General features: G+C 44.2%; 3 protein-coding genes across 3 annotated transcripts; all 3 read right to left on the bottom strand.

Annotated features, from left to right (window-relative positions):
• Positions 1-1,401: 1,401 nt before the first annotated feature.
• On the bottom strand, positions 1,402-4,992 carry LOC127779327 (protein INVOLVED IN DE NOVO 2-like). The gene is made up of 7 exons (XM_052306062.1): positions 4,788-4,992; positions 3,931-4,622; positions 3,612-3,793; positions 3,214-3,303; positions 2,852-3,139; positions 2,500-2,712; positions 1,402-1,973 (listed from the first exon to the last, which is right to left on the bottom strand). The coding sequence occupies exons 2-7, from the start codon at positions 4,610-4,612 to the stop codon at positions 1,746-1,748; spliced, it is 1,683 nt and encodes a 560-aa protein (XP_052162022.1). The 5' UTR covers positions 4,613-4,622; positions 4,788-4,992; the 3' UTR covers positions 1,402-1,745.
• An 810-nt stretch (positions 4,993-5,802) lies between these two features.
• LOC127779303 (multicopper oxidase LPR1 homolog 2) lies at positions 5,803-11,162 on the bottom strand. Its single transcript, XM_052306033.1, has 4 exons — positions 10,677-11,162; positions 6,624-8,129; positions 6,469-6,521; positions 5,803-5,835 (listed from the first exon to the last, which is right to left on the bottom strand). Coding segments are annotated over exons 1-4 (1,788 nt in total). The 5' UTR covers positions 10,905-11,162; the 3' UTR covers positions 5,803-5,834.
• Positions 11,163-11,448: 286 nt separating this feature from the next.
• On the bottom strand, positions 11,449-15,200 carry LOC127768872 (multicopper oxidase LPR1 homolog 1). The gene is made up of 4 exons (XM_052294541.1): positions 15,103-15,200; positions 13,931-14,208; positions 12,362-13,819; positions 11,449-11,811 (listed from the first exon to the last, which is right to left on the bottom strand). Exons 2-4 carry the CDS (start codon positions 14,165-14,167, stop codon positions 11,758-11,760), a joined length of 1,749 nt encoding a protein of 582 aa, XP_052150501.1. The 5' UTR covers positions 14,168-14,208; positions 15,103-15,200; the 3' UTR covers positions 11,449-11,757.
• Between the last annotated feature and the right edge of the window lie 5,376 nt (positions 15,201-20,576).

The raw sequence follows: 20,576 nt of genomic DNA, 5'->3' as shown, positions 1-20,576 counted from the left end.
GGAAGGCAGAAAGAGGGAGCAGATCAATCGGTTGCTTAACAAACTTTTTAGAAAAATGGAAGAGTATAACACATCTGGCCTCTGCATCATAGATGCACACAAGCATCAGATGGAAGTGGGATATATAAAGAATTAGCAGTGATAAACTGATCAACTGCATAATATATATTTCATAGTGAGGAATTAGAGAACAAAAGAACATTAGTTCATCAGCAAATTAAAATGACTTCTCTTTTCTTATCTGTGGATGGATCTCTGTATCTGAATTGGAGACATTGTTTTCTTTTCTGACGGAACACAACGCATGGCAGTTTTTGTCTTTGGTTATACCTGCTATATGCATGCGCGTGAACAAGCGAAATACTGAAAGCAACCATACGCGAATACGGCGGCGCGAGTAGCAGTAGATCAGTAGGCAACCATAGCAGCCAAACCAAGCTATCTACTGTAGCTGATCCATTGTCCTCTCGTGACAGGAATAGTTGCATATTGAAACGTACACCTCAATTGCGACTTTGGGCCCTTTGCTAGGGTAAATAATTAGCAAAGCAAGCAAGCTTTGGCAGGATTGCAAAGACCTCCTGCCTTCATGGTCTCAGGGAGCAGCTGTGAGCCTGTAACCATTATGGCCAGCATTGTCCTACTAATTTAATATGATTTGGTGAAATTCAGAAGGATGGTTCGAAATGTTGGAATTAGTTGATATTTGTCAGTGAATCTGTGTGCAGCGTCCCTAGTTTCGCACGTAGAAATTAACCAGTGATCGATGGATGCCTGCCTATTCTTTGGCCACGGAGAGAGAGGCCTGTAGTAGATTGTTAGGTAAGCAAACCAAACTCTCTACATGTAGGAATACAGGCATACACACACACCGTTAATTTAATTTCGTAGGTTCAAAGTGAACGACCCCAGCTACCCGGCGAGCATGTTGATTCGATCTGACGAGGAGAATGTCAAAATAATAGATCCAGAGAAGTAAGCAAAGTTAAGGGCCGTGCAAGCAAATCAGTGGTCACGGACTCGTTAGTCAGAGTAATCAGTAATCAACGGTACAATATTATTATATACACGCGGAGTTTTGATTAGTTCCGAAGCAACCATATGTCCATATGCAAACATAACAAAGGCAACAACCTCGTGTGTATTCATGCTGCAAACCATCGACATTTCAGAGGCTAAATAAGTCGTATGATCATATACAGCCGCTCAACTATGTCTATACTACAGGCACTTCAATCTTATCTAACATTACCAAAGACAAATATAATCTGCCTCACAAGCCTCATGCTTTGCAATTAGATGAGCCAAAAAAAAAAAAAAAGAACAGCGCGTACATCAATAAAATGTACTACCTGATCAGCATGCACATGGAGGAAAGATTAACAACAGTAGTCCAAACAAGTTACGTACCTCACTGGCAGAATGTTCAGAACAGTTTACTGGGTCAAGAATCACGCAAGCATTGCAAAACAAATCAATATACTCCATATGAACTGCAAGCTTGGTCGCAGTGGTTCTGTAAGTTAATTTGCAGATCAGCGCCCAACCACATAGATATGGAGCATACCATACCTACAGAGGATCATTGGTTCAACAGCAACATACAAACACAGATAGATCGAACCCCTCAGTCTAAAATTAGCAGGCATTCACAATGTCCATGCCATAACAATGCTTTTAATCAGTCTAGCCGACTCATCATTAGGAGTTATACCACGGTACTGCTAAACAGTATACCCCTGGGCTCAACGCTTCCTCTTGTTCTTCTTCCACTGATTGAGGATGTATTGGACGACCTCTTTGAGTGTTGCTTTCCGGTTCTCCTTGAAGTTCCAAAGCTCTGGTACAGGATAGCGGCCACTGGGGTTGTACTCGTTAAGTTCTAGCAGTGCCTTTGTTACCATGGCACAGATTTCTTCACCATGCTCTTCTTTAAGTTCGCAAAGTTTCCCATCATCTTCAGAAAGAATTTCCTAACACCAGACCACACACCATTAGATGGTACATTCAAATAAATAGCCAGAGTCCCTCATGCAATGCATGGGTTAGTTTAAATGAAAGACATGAAGACTAACAGCTAGACTGAGAGTGCTCAAAGACCTCGCCACTAATTTAACCAGTAATCCACATGAATTGCACAGACCAAATGTTTTCCGAACCTTAAGTGCGATACTAATTCTTACCACATTAGGTAACACGTGGAACAAAAGAATGCATGTTGTAATTGAGATGCGCCTACCTCACTAAGTGCCCACGATTACTAGTACAAGTATGCCTACAAGTTTTGGAATTGAGGATAGGCATTTGCTTACTGTGTCTGTATCTTGTATTTTAGACTTAAAATATTTAGTTTAGACCCGTCGCAACGTGCAGACATTGTGCAAGTATATGTGAATGCAATATTGCAGTAAAACTGGGATTCCTCCATAAAATTGAATATTCAAGATAACAAACTAATCCACAGCAAGTATGTAAAAGCAATAGTAAAGGGATTCCTACCATCTCTTTACCGTCGACCATGACAACCCTAAAAGGGTGCCAGTCTGAATTTTTAATCTCATTTTCCCAGAGAGAACAAAGCTCGGCAGCACTAACATCTGCATCCTCTTCTAAGGATCTCTGTTTGTAAGCATTTGTAAATGCTTTGAAATCAATCACACCCATTCTCTTGATGCCTATATTTGTTCGACCAACTATAATATCTTGGAAGCCCTGCAGAGCATACAACATATCAAAAGGAGGGAATGATCTTGAGATCCGATGTTAAAACAACGGAACCATAGGTGTCATCATCAACAAAATGTCACATAACTAATATTGGGCATGTGGTCAAACAACACAGGCAACTTACTTCTATCAGCACCTTCCGGGCATGTTGCAGCTCATCATTGCTTTGTCTTTCCTTGATAACCAGTGCTTGATTGAGTGACTCTATTGATTCCATTTCAGCATACTTATCTTTTAGCTCCTCACTGAGTTCATGTATTTTACTCTTCGCTTCGGAGTCTTCTTTACCTGGCATATGCTTCATTACTTCCAATTTGCCCTGAAGCTGTTGTATTTCTAACTCAAGCTTCTGCTTAGCATTCAACTGCTGCTCTAACTTGAGAATCTTGTCTAGAGCAGCTTGTTTCTCCCTCTGCATTTTCCACGCAATAAGGCATTCATTCAAAATGGCTTCTGAAAACTAACTAAAGTGAATAAGATCCAAACCTTGTGTTCTTCCACAAGTTTCAGCACACTTTCATCTGCCTTTTGTTGCTCCAATGTTGCCATCTTAAGATGCTTAGTTTTAATATCGTTCTGTATTCAAACCACAACAACCTGGCATGAGTTACATGCATACTGCAAATCTACAATACAGAGGAATTAACAAGCAACACCCTAAATTTGTCGCTATTTACTAGCAATTAGCACCATTACCTCCTTACAAAGTAAAATGATACATAGATAACATCTGCATTACCCAAAATTCCTATTGCTAAATTAACATTCTGCAATGTAAAATGTGGTAAAACAATGTAGCATGACAACAACAACAAAAAAGAAATACTGGTATCTTTCTTATGGGACAAGAAAAAGATCAAGAATAGAAACAGGACATCACATACCTTTTCCTTCTCTTTCTCAAGGTTCATTCTGTCAGAGTTACTTTGGACAGCTAGCTTGTCAAGCTCCTTGGACCTTGAGTCAAGTAGTTGCATCTTGGATTCCAAATCTGAACGCAGCTTCTTATTCTCATCCATGATCCTCTGTGAATGTCTGAGCGCAAGGTCTTGCATCTTACGAATTTCTGGTTAAGAATGTTAAAGAAGAGGAACATTAAACAGCTCAAAGCTCCAGGTGTGCTAAAATTGAGGGAAATTCATATCTAATGATAGCTAACATCACACGGGGGATAAATGTAAACAGCAAAAGATGAGCACACACCTTCATTGTAAGCCTGGAGCTGCTGCTCCCTTTGCTCCATCACCCTTTCAAGTGACGCTGTGGTCTCATTGTACTGAGATTCAAGCTCCTCCACATGCCTTTTCTTGACCTCAACCTGGCTAGCCAAATTGGCAACAAGCTTGTCAGTCTTGCGTGTTCCTTCATTCTCAAGATCAGCAACAGTCTTGAGATCACCGTTCTTGCGCAGATAAACCCCAATCGGCCCCGGAGAGTTGTGATCATCGGCCCTGGCGACCCACCCAAACATCTGTGACCCCCTGTACTTGTTCCCCATCCATGCCCTCCTGCCATACCCTTGTTGCTCGAAGTGGACCTCGAACGCGAGCGCGTTCTCGAAACCGGTCCAGTCTTTGGCGAACTCCACAATGGCGTTCCCCGTGTGACCCCTGTGATTCCACAACGGGATGACCTTGTGTGGGCAGAACCGCGCGAATCCCTCCTTGAGGCGGTTCCCACTCTCCCCAACCTGCCGCCCGTTCTTCCACTCGGTAGGCACGTTCACCAGAATCCCCATCCATGGGAAGACGAACCGCTCGTCCACGCTGCCCCGTGAATGCTCCTCAGGCAACCCACGCTCCGAGCGGTCGGTGATGGCGTGGGCACGGTGGTGGTGGTGGTGGCGGCGGCTTGCATTCTCGGCGGCGGACCTGGCGTCCGGCATGGAGGCTCGGCTGGAACCCCGAATCCAGAGCAATCGGAGGGGAAAAAACGTTGGAAAATGAAAAAAGAAAAATCAATCCAAGCTCGGGAGAGAGAAGGATTTCGGGGCAGGTTAACTAAACCACACCAAAACCCTCAAAACCACAAGGAAGCTAGCTAGGGTTCCGCTTTCTCACCTTCGAAGTAGATCAACCCGGAGCGGTGGAGGAGGAGGAGGGTGACGACGACGATGACGACGGTGGTGGTGAGAGGAGGTCTCCGGCGAGAGGCGGCGGCGGCGGCGGGCGTGGTTGGGTGATCGACGCGGAGTTGTTTAGTGAGGCGGATGGGGGAGGGGAGGAGACACGATCAGTGCCGCGCCGTCGCGTTCGAACAACGCAAGTGGTGCAAGGAAATTTAACACGGATAGCACGGGACCCCTCTGATCCGGAAGGGGCATGTCCCTTCGTGCGACTCGTGTCCTGTCCGAATCTCAAAGCAGCTGGTCGCCAAAAAGCCCAAAGTACCAACAGATAACAGTACTATCTGTTCTGTTCACACGATTATTGTTTTTTTTTAAAAAAAAAAAACAAAACTGCAGTATAGAATACTACTACCTGCATTTTACGTGATAAGACTTTCTAAGGCCCTTCACAGTGCACCACCGTGGCGGGCTACTTTAACCTCTCCACATAGGTTGTGTGATGTCGTGGAGGAGAGAGGGTGTGGGCCCTTGTTCCTTCGCTAAGGCTTTCGTCCCTTAACAAGGACGCGAGGAACTCACTTGAAAAAGCTGAAACAAATGCTTCAAAAGCTGAAACAAACACATGTGCAGAGCTTGGATTCTTAAAAAAGTTGAAACAAAGCCGGGGGAGGAGGATGCCATGCCGAGCTCGGATTCTTCCACTGCCGCCAGAGCTCCATGTCCTCCGGCGCCACCAGCGCCGGGCGAGGTTCAGTCGGCACCACCCCGAGCCGGGTGAGGTCTGGTCGGTGCTGTCGAGCTCTAGGCCAGATCCGCTCCAGATCCACGCCGCCGCCACCGTCGGTGAGGAGGGCGGGGCGAGGACGCGTCGCCGCTTCTTTGCTAAGGCCCGAGGATGCCGCCGCTGTTTGGTGTTGGGGCAGGCGGCGCGCCGGGAAAAGGGAGAGTCGGGCTGGCGGGGATGGCACGCGCCGCCGCGGGCAACGACAACGCCGCGTCGGCGACGACGACAACGACCACCACCATCGCGTGTGCCACTCCTGTAAAGAGAAAGGGGAAAGTGTGTGAGACTGAGAGAGACAGGGGAAAGTGAGAGAGAGAGAGAGAGAAAGGGAAAAGTGGGAGAGAGAATGGGTTGGGTGGTTGGTTTTGAGGATCTCGTATAGTAACCTGCATCGTGGGAGGTGTAGATTCGTTGTGTATCTATCTTACGTGACATACGAGATAACTCAAACGAGGTGCTTGCGCTGTTACTACACTAACATTGCCCACATTTATATAGATGTTAATAAATCTAGGCATGTGTATATGTCTAAATTTATTAGCATGTAATGCTAGAAAGTCTTATAATATAAAACGGATGTAGTACTTCTAGAATGGTAGTACACTAGTACGTGCGTGTAAATGCAAATGGAATGTCTAATTGAGATGGTGACATGGCTTTGAAATACACATGTGTATGTTCACGTGGGTAGGTACATATATATAGGAGGAACCGGATCCTCTGACGTGAACTGCACACGGACGTGGTCACTGACAGGTGGGCCCACGAGCGGTGGAGCCCACATGTCAGTCACCACGTCGTCAGAACGTCAGAGGATCCCAATCCTATATAGGAGTATGGCACAAAATTATGTTACTGAAGTGCATACATAATTCCTATGGACACGTACTAGCGCACAATCTTCATCGGCCTCATCATCTCGTTGTCTTCGTGGTCCAGAATCTGCATTTCAAACCGAACAAGCTAAGTAAATCTTTAGCTGATTAATTGATCGTTAAAAAAAAGTTAACAAATAGATCATCGGAGCAGTGTAGTTGTACTTACGTGGCAGTGGTAGACGTAGCCGGGACCGGCGGCGACGTCGAAGGGGAAGCGGCGGCTGTCCGGCGGCGACAGCGGCCGGAACCGCACCAGCAGCCTCGTCACCGTGCCCGGCCGCACCTTGAACACGTTCTTCCACCCGCGCTCCTGCTTCGGCACCACGTGCTTCCTCCCGCCGGCGAGGTGCCGCTCCAGCCCGCACGCGTCCGCGCCGCCGCCGCCGCTGCCCCGCGCCATCATGCACTCCTTGAGGTCGTCGACGTCCCGCAGCGACCTCTGCTCCAGCGCCACGAACAGCGCCAGGTGGACGTGAAGCGGGTGGTTGTCGTCGGTGAGGTTGATCACGTCCCAGAGCTCCGACGTCCCCTCCCTCGGCGTCTCCGTCACCGGGTCCATGTACGACCTCGCGTTCAGGTACAGGTGCGTCGGCTCGTCGGTGCCCTCCTTGGTGTACTCGTACATGGCGATCCGCCGCGTCAGCACCGCCTCCCTCGCGTCCGGCTTGGCGTACTGCGACGGCGACGTCAGCCTCGCCGGCACGCTCGACGTGTCCGGCTCCGTCGACAACGCGTCGTCGTCGTCGTCGATCACGAACTTCATCACCGGCACGGTCTCCGCCTTGTCGCCTGGGTCACCGGGGTACGGCGCCGGGGCGTCGGACCGCAGGACGATCGCCGTGGCGTTGCCGGACTCGGCGAAGTCGACGACGACGTCGGCGATCTCGGACGGCGCGAGGAGGAACGCGCGGGTGGGCACCGGCCTGGCGAGGTAGACGGAGTCGGAGGCGACGTGCACAAAGCGGAGGCCGCCGGAGAGGGAGAGGCGGAAGAAGCGCGCGTTGCTGGCGTTGAGGATGCGGAGGCGGTAGCGGCGGCGGCGGACGCGGAGGTACGGCCACGCCTTGCCGTTGGCGACGACGACGGCGCCGAAGTACTCCGGCTGCCACTGCGGGTGCACGCTCGGGTTGTTCCCCGTGCGGTTCATGAACAGCGAGCCGTCGGCGAGGAAGTCGCGGTCGAACAGCACCAGGTTGCGGTCGAACGCCTCGCCGGAGGGGAGGTTGAGCGCCGCCTCCTCCGCCGGGGAGGCCACGCGGTACGCGCCGAGGAGGCCGGCGAGGATGTTGACGCGGGTGAGCCCCATGGCGTGGTCGTGGTACCAGAGGTTGCCGGGAGGCTGCTGGTTGGGGTACTCGTACGCCGCCGGCGACGAGAAGCGCGGCCCGGTGGCGGCGAAGCCGGCGGTGAACCAGGCGAGCGAGTGCCCATCGGAGCCGGAGTGCTGCACGCCGCCGTGGAGGTGAACGACGGCGGGGACGCCGCTGCCAGGTGCCGCGGCGGTGAGGGTGGGGTCCCACGGGAGGAAGTGACGTGGCGGGAGGTGGTTGGTCCACGTCACGTAGGTGGGGACACCCTGCATGGCCTCGATGGTGGGGCCCGGCACCGTGGCGGTCTCCTTGCTGGTCCCGTAGGCGAAGACTCGCGTCGCCGGAAGGTCGCGGTGGAATTTCTGCCAAAAAAAAAACAATGGTTCAAAAAAAACAATTTCACTTCTCTAGCACTGCTATCTATTGCATTTACAAAATTACAAAATTACTTCCTCCGGATTGATAATACTTATCATTTTAGATAATGGTAAGGTCTTCAAAAAGTAATTTTGATACTTTTTCCGTTTCATAGTGCAAGTCATTGTAGCATTTCCTATATTTATATTAATGTTAATGAATCTAGACATATATATCCTAGATTCATTAACATTAACATGAATGTGGAAAATGCTAGAATGATTTACATTGTGAAACGGAGTGATTAATTATTTTCTATTATAATATATATAGAAATGTTAACAAATATATGATTTTAAGTACCTTTTAAGACTAATCTACATATGATTTTCATATTTTTAAGATGAATATTTTAGAAATTATTTGTAGTCAAAGATTTTAAAGTTTGATTTTACCTTTATTCAAAACGACTAATATTATCAACCCGGACTCCCTGAGGAGTACATTACACAGTTAACCATAAAAAAAAATTACATTACGCAATTATTACCAACTCCTAATCTGAAGTCAATGCATTAGTGCATTACAGCAATATACGATGTTGGCACTGTGAGACGGATATAAACGCATCATTCTGCATTGCTGCAGGAAAGTCTAAAGAGTTACCGTACAGCATTTGCTTGGAGATTCAGAGAAAGCAGAAAAGGGGATTACAAAACTCTGAACTACCTTTTGCTGTGCTCAACATATCAAGTTAGCTTCTAATTGAAGGTTAGTGCATTGCGATTTGGCCATTAGGATGCTGACATTGTGAAGAAGTGAAACAGGCACAAACTCATCATGCTGCTAGAAAGTCTTCCTAAAGTTTAACGTGAATGAGAATTCAGAGAAAGTAGAAAGGATTCCATCGAAGAACTCTGAACAATGGTCTGCCATTTTCATCTCTGACGATAAGGTGGGGGCCATGAGCGACACAGACAGGGGCTGACCTGTGTCACGACTTCCAACGTGAGTGAGCGGTCAGTCGTGGCCCGTGAATGCGATCCATTTCATCACAAGAGTTGTGTGTTTTTTCAGATAAAGTTAAGAATTGTGTGTGTAAAAGAAAGACAGAAAGTTCTGAAAAGCTAGATGCTGAAGAAATTCTAGGAAGTCCTGATGTTCTAGTGTAGAAAAGGAGGGTCCCTCTGAAGATTGAAATGTTTAATTGTAGCATGATTGTAGAATAGAATCAGCATCATCTTATCCTGATTTAAAAGAATGGAGTGAAATTTAGCTCAGTTTAGTACAGGATTTCCACATCGGATTTAACAGTAACAGAGGTCCCCCTCCACTTTGCAAAGACACTGCATGACAGCACAGAGTAGGCCTACTTTTCTTGTGCAAACATCTGTCACTAATCAGATCAAATTTGGGGGAACTGAAAAGGAAATGCGATATTTTTGTACTTGTTATGGTAGGGTATTAGCAGCTGCATCTTTGAAATACGGATTGTTTGTTGATGCAAAATATTTTCTTCGGACCTTTATTGCCCTCTGAGTGTAACCGTTCAAGCAAAATAGACCACTACTGTACTAAAGATGACTTCGTGATGAAATTTTAGGCAGTAACAGTGCTAAAAGAAATATCAGCTGCTTATGTTGCTTTCATAATCCGAGGCTGAACTTACTTTTATGCATGAGGACTTATGAGTGAATAAGATTTGCAGAGTTCTTGTGAACCGCAGTTAGTGGTACGTGACCCTGTGATTTGTGGATTGGCCAGGTCCTAAAATACTTGCGTTTCTTGTGACTTGTGAGCCCCTTTCTTTAAAAGAAAAATCATTTGATTAGGTCTGGATATCTTGTTTTTGAGAGACGTTATACAGTACAACTACTGCTGAAAGATATAGTGCAATATCCTTAAAAAAATTGTTTCTGAAGAAATACACGTAGCTTTCAAACATTTTCGAGCTGTCTAGACAATAGAATGTCCTTTTGTCCTAAAAGTGCTCGAAGCCTAGAATTTTAGCAATGACCATACTGTAGTATAGGCATAGCTACTCCAGTTTGCTAGTACTAGTAGGATCGAGAGTGCCCGAAGTGCATGACGAGCTTCTGCTCAGTTGGCACTTGGCAGCAGTTACTGTCTGTACTTAAACTTTCAGGCACTAAACTACCTGCAGTAGATCTTCAGGTTTTGCCTACTTTTTCATGAACTGTTTCCAGTTTTCAGCTAACGTTTTCATTTCTGAGAATTTTCACTACTACTGAGGGTGTATTGTTCACGCTAAAATTGGAAGTTTGGTTAAAATTGAAACGATGTGATGAAAAAATTAGAAATTTGTGTGTGTAGAAAAGTTTTGATGTGACAGAAAAGTTAGAAGTTTGAAGAAAAAGTTTGTAACTAAACAAGGGCTGAGCTATGAATAAAATGGACAACCGTATCGTACCAAACTCAGGTTGCCATCACGATATGCGTCACATAATAATCAAAACAAATTAAAGAGAGAAGACAAGAAAATCCAAGTGCCAGGAACTGTATCATTTCTGCAATTCTGTTCACGTACTTACCCACATGGTCTCGTACATGCCGATGGTGAGGTTGCCGGCGACGAGCTTGCCGCCCTCCGCCACGCCGTAGCCGCGCATCCTCGGCATGTCCGGCAGCTCGTCGACGAACATCTCCAGCTTGCCCGGGTCCAGCAGCCGGCCGCCGTCGTCACCACGGCCGAGCACCGCCGCCCGCAACACCAACACTGCCACAAGCAAGCACACTCCAAGAAACCTTCTCTTCTCCATTGCAGCAAGCTAGATAGTACTCCTAGATTGGTTTCTTTGGATTTCAGTGAAGAGAGATCAATGGGACAAGCTGGACCTTTCAGCCAATGTGTTTTTGACTCCTAATTTTGGTTCTGGTTTAGGTTCTTTCTTGCTTCCATGGAGTGAAAAAAAAAAATCTATCAAGATGTTGTGAGGAGAGAATGGAAAGAGATGGCCAGGAATTTGTTCATATATAGTGGCATAGTGGGCATCGAATTTAACTTTGCTGGGAGAAAGATGTGGCCTGTTGATATCCTCTTAATTGTCTGGTTATTCCGAAGCATGGAAATGCTAGTTTGGATTTATGCCGCTTGGATTCTTTTGTGTCTATTGGATTCCTCTTTTTTTTTCTGTGGCCATCATTCACAGTTGCACAACCTTTTCCTTTTTTTTTTGTTATACGTATTTCTTTTTTCTGTTTTGCTCAGTGCAATTTTGAAGTTAAAATAAATGCTGGGCTCTGTTTAGTGCATATAATTCTGGGATGTGAGAGGTTCCATGAAAAAGACTGAAAGTTGGAGAGAATAACGTTCATTATTTGGCATTTAGCAGAGTCAAGAATACATGAAGAACAGAGTGAAAAAGGAAGGACAACTATGACAAATTTAGGAGACATATAGTTTTTTGCTTTCTGTCTCCTAAAACAAATGCTTACTTTACCTACAAAGTACAAACACATGGCCTACAGCTTATTAAGTTATTGTGATACAACATCTTAAACAATTTCTAAAATAAATTATAATCTCATTGCTTTTCTCTGTTCAGGGATCCCATTTACACTTGGTACTGGATTGCTTCTTGTACTCTGATCATCATTTCCTTAAAAATGTCTTCATTTGATCAGCTTTAGCGGGCGAATCATGGCGTTGTCCTCATGATCCAGAATCTGCAACCAATCAAACAGTAAAAACAAACGTGTTAATGTCAACATGTAAATTTGTAAGTATAACTGTAGTTACTTCCTCTTGTTACTATTCACTTTTTTTTTAACTTCGACAGCTGGTCTTTTATGCAAAAGTTTTATGTGTGGTTAAAAGACATAATAAAACTTCAAACGTTTAAACGGTCAAAATTGAAACAGTAATGGTCAATTGTGACAAGTAAACGATGAGGCAGTTACTCCCTCCGTCCTAAATCACAGGGCGCTTTGTTTTTAAGGAAAACCAAACTTAATAACTTTTTAACTAATAATCATTCTAATCATATATATGTTAAATATCATGCATGTTATATCACTGGATTCATATTTTAAAATACTTTTATGTAATACTAATTTTTTATATTTGTTAGAAACATAACATAAGATAAATTAATAGTCAAAGTATATTATTGAAGACCATGTAAAAAAAATATAGACCTTATAATTTGGGACGGAGGGAATAGTAATTAAGACATTATTAAGTGGCAGAGAAAGCTAATTAAGTGTCGATGCTTACGTGGCAGTGATAGACGTAGCCGGGCTCGGCCGTGGCGTCGAACGGGTACGGCTTGCCGCTGTCGACCATGAAGAACTTGACCACGATCGTCGTCATGTACCCCGGCGCGATCTTGACCACGTTCTTCCACCCCTTCTCGTGCTCCGGCACCGCCACCTCCTCGCCGACGGCGTGCCGGCTCACGTTGCACCTCACCGCGTCGTTGAGCTTCGCCATGCAGCCCTTGAACGCGTCCTCGTCGACGAGCCCGCGGACGCGCGTCGCCTGGAACGTCGCGAGGTGGAGGTGGAGCGGGTGGTTGTCCGGCGTCAGGTTGATCACCTCCCACACCTCCGTCGTCCCCGGCCGCGGCGTCTCCGTCGCCGGGTCCTCCAGCCTCTTCCCGTTGATGTACAGGTGCGTCGGGTTGCCGGTGGCGGCGTCCTCGTACTCGTACATCACGATGTACCGCCTCTGCACTGCCTCTTCCTCGGCGACGGCGACGTAGTCGAGCAGCTTCGCCGGCACCCTGGAGGTGTCCTTCGCCTTCGCCGGCGAGATCACGAACTTCATCACCTTGCCGTTGAGGTCGTTGGGCGCTTGGCCGTCGGGGTACGGGTACGGCGCCGTGTTGACCAGCTCCGCCTCGGAGGTGGTGGACTGGGAGAAGTCGACGACGACGTCGAACGTCTCGGCGACGGAGACGAGGAGGCTCGCCGCGGTGACCGGCTTGGAGAGGTAGTTGGTGTCGGAGCCGACGACGGTGAAGGGGAGGCCGTTGGTGAGGGAGAGGTTGAAGTAGCGCGCGTTGCTGGTGTTGATGATGCGGAAGCGGTAGCGGCGGCGGGCGACGGCGAGGAACGGCCATGCCTTGCCGTTGACGGTGATGGCCTCGCCGAAGTACTCCGGCTGCCACTGCGGGTGGATGTTGGGGATGATGCCGGTGTAGTTCATATAGATGGAGCCGTCGGCGTAGAAGCTCCGGTCGGCGAGCATGAGGACGCGGTCGAACTCGTCGCCGCAGGGGAGGCCGAGCGGCGCCTCCACCGCCGGGTTGCGGATGACGTAGGCGCCGAGGAGTCCGGCGAGGAGGTTGGCGCGGGTGAGGCCGAGGGCGTGGTCGTGGTACCAGAGCACGCCGGGGGACTGCGCGTTGGGGTAGGTGTACGTCGGCGTCGACCACGCCGGGCCGGTCTCGCCGAAGCCGGCGGTGAACCAGGCGAAGGCGCTGCCGTCGGACTGCGGCGGGTGGGCGCCGCCGTGGAGGTGGACGACGGTGGGGACGCCGCCGCGGCGCGGGATGGCGGTGGGCACGGTGGGGTCCCACGGGAGGATGTGGCGCGCGGGGAGGTAGTTCTGCCACGTCACTGACAGTGGGACCCCCTGCGCTGCCTCGATGGTGGGCCCCGGGAACTTGGCCGTCGCCGCCGACGTCCCGAACACGAACACGGTGCTCGCCGGCAGGTCGCGGTGGAATTTCTATTTGAAAAAAGGTTTGGAAAAATTCAAAAACTCCTGAACTTCACATGAAATTTAAATTTGAACAAATTTTATCAAAAGCAGCTAAATTTTGTCCGAAATTTTGCGTACCCATTTCTTCTGGTACATGCCGATGGTGAGACGAATGGGAGAGGGGTGACCGTGTCTCATGGAGAAGCCGTAGATCTTGGGCATCTGAGGGAGCTCGTCGACGTACATTTCCAGCGAGCCGGCCACCTTCTGAAGTGTGTCCTCCGTCACCGGCGGCGGCGCCGACGGCGGCCGGATCCCGGCGGCGACGCCGACGAGGACCAAGAGGAGGACGGCTAGCTCCACTTTGGCGCGCATTTTTGCAGGTTGCTACACCTTAATTCTTGCTGCTTTTCCCTCTGTATTATGCATAGCTTCTTCATAAGTAGTAGTACAAAAAATCCATATCTTTTTTGTTGAAAAAACAAGGATATATATGTAGTGTGCTTGAGCCATCAAGTGGTGAACTAGTGCTGTGTGTGTCATAGACTCTCAAGAGACAGGAAATAATGTGCCTCCAAATATACACCGATCATCCTTTGCACTTTTTTGTGATGAGCACTATATATGCATGTTATGTTAAGTAGATGGTACACCATGCATGTATGTATATATGATTATATATGTGGAGCTTCCACTAGCTAGATAATTAACTGTGTCATGCATCTGCATGTATGTAAGAAAAATTAGATGTTGGCACTAACGTTAGTTGGTACGATTTGATAAACTAAACCACGCGTGGTGACTTAGTTAATCATGACACAATCCAAATGGATATGTAGTATAGATGATTAATGATCACTTAATCAAGTATAGATGTGCTTCTATCTCGCCATATATATGAATATGAGTATGCAAACAGCTAGACAAGCCAAACGCACTATCTATCACGTCCAACAAATATTAGTAGTGGCTACCATGCTTTGGGATATGATTAATGATTGGTCCGGACAATTGTCAATGCGTGATCACGACCTGAAATATATATGTACTCCATATCAAGTTATGTACGACTCGTACACATTGATCAGTACTCATGTAGTAATTGATACCACCACTACAGCAACGAATTGTAAGCAAATTTGTCATGATTCAAACTAATCACCCTATATATCTCGATGGAAGAAAATTTCGATCATATACAAAATGCATATGTAAATAGCACACACACGCATGTATCAAATGAAGAGAAAAGGATGAAAATTAAGGAAAACTAAAGCAATATATATGGGAATAGCTAGAATGTAACGAACCAATAATGATTGAATTAAGCTATGAAATGCTTTTGTTGGGGGAGAGGTTGGAGGAGGAGGAGGCTGGAGGCAACACTACTAAACCAATTCAAGTTTGGTTGGTAGGTATGGATCTTGACAAGGTACCCCCAGCTTGGCCCTATATATACCATTTGGTCCAGAGGCTGACAATTGGGTCCCACAAAATGTTCATTGCCGTGGTTTTTTATTTTCAGGAAAGCTAGCCAAACCAAACCAAACAGGATTAACAATGGCGTGACTTGGTTGGTAAGGGAGCTATAAGCCTGCAACCGAAACGGTCATCCATGACAAGGACGCCAAGAGTAGCTAGTGTGGATTAGCAAGGTTCAAACTTCTAATGAGTATCAGTTTGACATGAGAGGAAAAAGGACACGCAAATCGAAATACTCTATCTCAATTTTTTTTATGAAGTGTTATATATTTTGGCACATAGACAAGGAACCAATCATATCGCTTCTTCTCGTTTAAGGAACATGTTTAATTTGTCTTTCTCCCATGTCATCGTCACGTACGTGTAAATCATAAAACGACATCTATTAAGAACAAAAATAACTTTGGTGAAGGCACAAAAGCTTTGCATATTAAAAATGCTACGTGAAACCCTGCGCGTTACTGTGGGTAGTTTATTATAATAAGAATAAATAAAAATAATGTGTAAGATAGCTTAAACCAACATAAGCTTACATAAATATAAGCTTACATAAGTTGATGTAATTTAAATTTAAATAGTATGTAGAATGATGATTCAAATGTAAAAGTAATATGATGTGACTTAATTTATGAGAGAACAAAATAAGGAAGATAATTTAGACCATACATCTAAGAGCTACAAAAATTAAGATGATATGGCTTAATGAGAGAAGAAAAGAAGAGAGAGAATCTAAACCATAGATTAATCATCTAATAAGGACTAAAAATAATTGATGTGATATAACTTATGAGAGAAAAGTAAAATAACATGAACTAAGCGAGGATGAACTATATTGGTATAAAGGATATTATAAAAAAAATGATGGATTAATATATTTAAATATCATGTGAATTATATTGGATGATTTAACATGCTTATATTTTAAATCTCTAAAATTTAATAAATTATTAAATTATTGATAATATAGCATGTTTGCATGATACTTAAATGTAATAATTGTTAGTGAATGATGATGTGGCATTTTTGTATGTTAAGTTTTTGGAATTAATGGCCTATAACTTTATAGTAAGAGAGGATATCGGGAAAAATTTCCTAGTAAAATCGGTTCTCTCAGTGATACGATATGATTCTTTGTATAGAAAAATATATAGTGCAAACTTGAAAACTATCGTAAGATCTGAAAATTGACTTCTAAGATTTGTCCACATCACTTCGAGTAAAATTTTTTTAGTCCTAGATTTAACCAGCAGCAAAAGATAAATCTCTTACTTCTATTTTCGATAATACGGTAGTTTATATATACATATGTTGTTTGCACTAAAGTATGTTTATACTAAAAACAATTTTAAGAAGAACGAATGGAGGGAGTGACATTTTTGGCACTAATATCTGGAGTGCTACATTTGAAGATCAAGCTAGTCAAAATATATAATTTTTGTAGTTATCTTGACATTACAATATTATGACGGCTCCATGCTTCCTTGAGCTAGCACCAAATGCAGTACTACGTGATCCATTTTATCATAGTTAATCTGGGTCCAACGACAATTAATTGATTAATCGATCCATCGATCGATTGCCTTCGTCTTGATCGATCGAACGGATCACAGATGGCTTTGCGTGACATGTTGGACTATCTTACTAATGTATGCGTGTTGCACGACGTTGCTTGTTAGTGTCATAAAACATATCAGTGTGTAAACTAATTAGAATAGCTGTACTTAAAACATGCATGCGTCTTAATGACACTCCAAGTAAATATAAGGTGGACGGTAGTATCTTGCTGATGGTTCCATCAAACTAAAGATGCATGGAAGAGTACTATGCATAGATGACGAGGCCAAATACTCTCAATTCACAAAAAACATGTTATTTTAGACATTAATATGGTGTTCAAACTTAAGTTTGATGAAATCAATTTATATTGCAAAATATATGGAAACCTTAAGATTATACTACAAGGATCACAAAAGTACTACTTCCTTTGTTTCATAAATGTAAGACGTTTTGGGTTTTGAATAGATTTATGTATGTGTCTATATTCATATGCATATGTATGTTAGTGAATCGAGGGTTCATAAAACCAACCGGGTTTTCATAAAAACCGGTTGGTTTTCATGAAACTGCTAGGTGTCGATTTGTGAAAACTGATCGGTATTAGCCGTTTTTCATACAGTGTTAACCAAAAGTCATCAGTTTTTACTTGTTTTTGGTCGGTTTTCGATAAACCGGTGAGGAGCGGTTTTCTATTCGAAAATGAAAAGGTAAACCCCGAGTGAATTTAGATAAGGGATGAAGAGGCCAAAACGACTTACAATATGGATAGAGGGAGTAGTACCTCCGTATTTAAATACGTGAAAATGTTGACTTTATTTGGTCTTTTTTAGTATGTAATTTCTACCACTGTTTCTCTACCAGATTATAACGATAATATGTAAAAAGTATCTAGTGATCTTTATGTTTTGAAGCTAAATATTATGAGAGCTACTTATAGTCAAAATTTTGAAAGTTTGACCACATGAAATCAATGGTGTCACATATATTTAAATATCGGGGGATGACTACTTCTTAAGGTGAATCTACTCGTATATGATTTTTATACTTCGAATTTAAATATTTTAAAGAGAGAGATATTTGAGACGGTATATTTTCTTGACGGGAGAGAAGAGTAAACTATACGTCCCGTCGATAAGCTACACAGTCTTTTAGAGCAAGGTCAATAGTATAGCCAACTATTGGCTCCAAAACATCTATAGCTAATCTAATAGTTCATTCATACAATAGTTAACTATAAAAATGTACTACACCATTAATACCCGGTCCCACCTCTCATACACACATAATATCTTGGAATCCGTATTGTAGCCGGCTATAAATCTGTAGCCCGCTTTCTTCTCTCTCTTCTCTTTTCTTCTCGATATATGGTTATAGCTCTCTCTTCTTTTTTCTTCTTGATATATGGTTATAGCTGGCTTATAGCCTGCTATTGTACCTGCTCTTACGGAGTAGTACTCTTTACAGTACTGACAGTGCTGCTACTGTTTCATTTCATCATCATTCAGATAGGATGGAAGAGACGGAATGAACACACAAGAGAGAAATCTGTGGATTTGATCGTGATTGATCGACAGAAGCAAATACGTCAGATTTGACGACACGATCGATCGAGTGACTTGATGCCCTAACAGAACATCCCGTCGGTATGATGATGTAACAACTCCAGCTGTGAGCTCTCTTCTCTCTTTTTGACCCTGAAATCGGCCTGAAACGCGTTATCTTGATCAGTGTTAAACCCATACAATGGACCGACGTTTCTTCGCCAACTAACTCTGAATAAATATTAGTGCAGAATTTCAAGGAAATCTAGCTCACGTTGAAGCCGACCGAATATTGTAGTGTAGTAGTAGCAAAGAAAGTTTGAAAGGCAATTACTTGTTCCTCTAGTATTCTATCTACTGTTCAATTGTCATTGAAACCTATTTGATGATCTATTTGATGAATTCAATTGACCGATCATCTTTTCTTCTTCCCAGGAAGGAGAGGGAGAGCATATGCATTTGCTGTTCTGACTCATCTTTTTTCTTCTCCACATGTAGCCGGCTGGACAGGTTTGTGCTGGGGTAGGCTAATTAGGTTGATAATTTTGCAAGGTTTGATCAATGCCTTACTTGTTGGACTCTCCTAATCAAGTAATCAACAACAACTTTAATCCTTGTAATTAGCCCAATCTCCTTTTTCTCTGTTGTTCTGTCTCGGAGATAAGGGCATGGAGTCAGCCTCTGCCCCTGGGTATTGAAGATTTCTACCTAGTTTCACACTTTCAGTTACAACAACCAAAAAGAGGTAAAAGAGTTCGGCATTTCATGACAAGAATCTGAGCATGGTTGCAGCTTCAAGTCTTGAGCCAGGTTGTATCCAGATTTGTTGACAAAAAACGGAAGGTCAAAATCACAGGGTATGAGAGGGTGGATCATCCACAGACAGATACAGATGACGGCTCAAAAGACGACTCTTCCATTTATAAATCTTCCAATGTATCGGCTGGCAATTGCCAATTGCAGAAAAACATAAGGATACTAGTTATATTATATTATCAAACATTCGATCAAATCGGGAAGGAGGGAGAATAATACATGTCAACCTGTCCGTGTGCGTAACAACAGAGGCTGGGGATGTAATATTATTTATTATCTAATAAAAAAATAGCACGTCAAACCATTAGACATGAAAAATGGGGTGACGAAAATTTTGAATTTATATTCTCGAGTAATGGTGTCCGGTGAGATTTGTTGAAGAAGGGTGAATAGGTGAAAGGAGGAATTTACTATCCATTACAGGACTACACATCGATGTATTCCTGCATGCTTGACCAAGAAGAGCAGTTCAATGCCAACTTCGACTGGGATTTCCTAAAAAAAAAACAAGTTCGATTGGAACACAGATGAATTCATTTGGAACCACGTTTTCTAAGATGTTCTGATAGGAGCAATAAACAATTGTTGAATCCGTAATAAACCATGGCAAAAATAATTTTATAATGAAAGTTTGAAGCCCCCAAACTGTGAGTTCACTATCTATCGTTTTGACCCTAGTATTGTCCATGCATTACTGCCCATCGAATTAACCCTTCAATTTGCTAGGATTCATAAATGTTCATCGCATCCAGCAAATCTCTATCGGATGGATCCACTATTTAACCCGGAGCAACGCATCTGTACCAACTCTGAAAAATCTGTTGCATTTCAATGGATTTTCCCCATGAAACTATGCAACTGGGAAATAAATCCTGTACGACTTTGCCACCTTGAATCTTTGGTTTAGACCATGACGTTGTCATAATCTGAAAGAATGTGTGGGCACTATTGCACCTGTCACAAGTAGGTAGCTAAACAAAATTGATCAAATCAAACTACCAGCACCACATGGTCAAACAGATAAGGGAGTACCTTGTCCAGAAATTCAAACTTATCCAGAAATTCGTTCACCAGCATCAAATGTTTCCATGGCAGTGTCCATTATCACCCACTATTCTCAACTTAGCATTCAATCAAAAAATGAAAATGAGGTAATACCAGTTCACCATTACAGCATGTGAAGAAGCTGATGAACGACCGTATATCAGTAAACATGAACATAGTCCGGTGAATTACTTGTCTACGGTTTACTCGGTGAGGGGAATTATACCATCCATTAGATTTCACATCTCTATTCCTGGAAATTCTAGGCCCGGTTCAGAATTGGCATACTATCCTGGCCATAACGAACCCTGCAAGCTTAACAAAAACAAACTGTACAGGGCAGC

This window comes from Oryza glaberrima, chromosome 1, assembly GCF_000147395.1.
Source record: "Oryza glaberrima chromosome 1, OglaRS2, whole genome shotgun sequence".
NCBI lineage: Eukaryota > Viridiplantae > Streptophyta > Magnoliopsida > Poales > Poaceae > Oryza > Oryza glaberrima.
The sequence above is the reverse complement of the archived record's forward strand: the minus strand, read 5'-3'. Positions and strand labels throughout refer to the sequence as shown.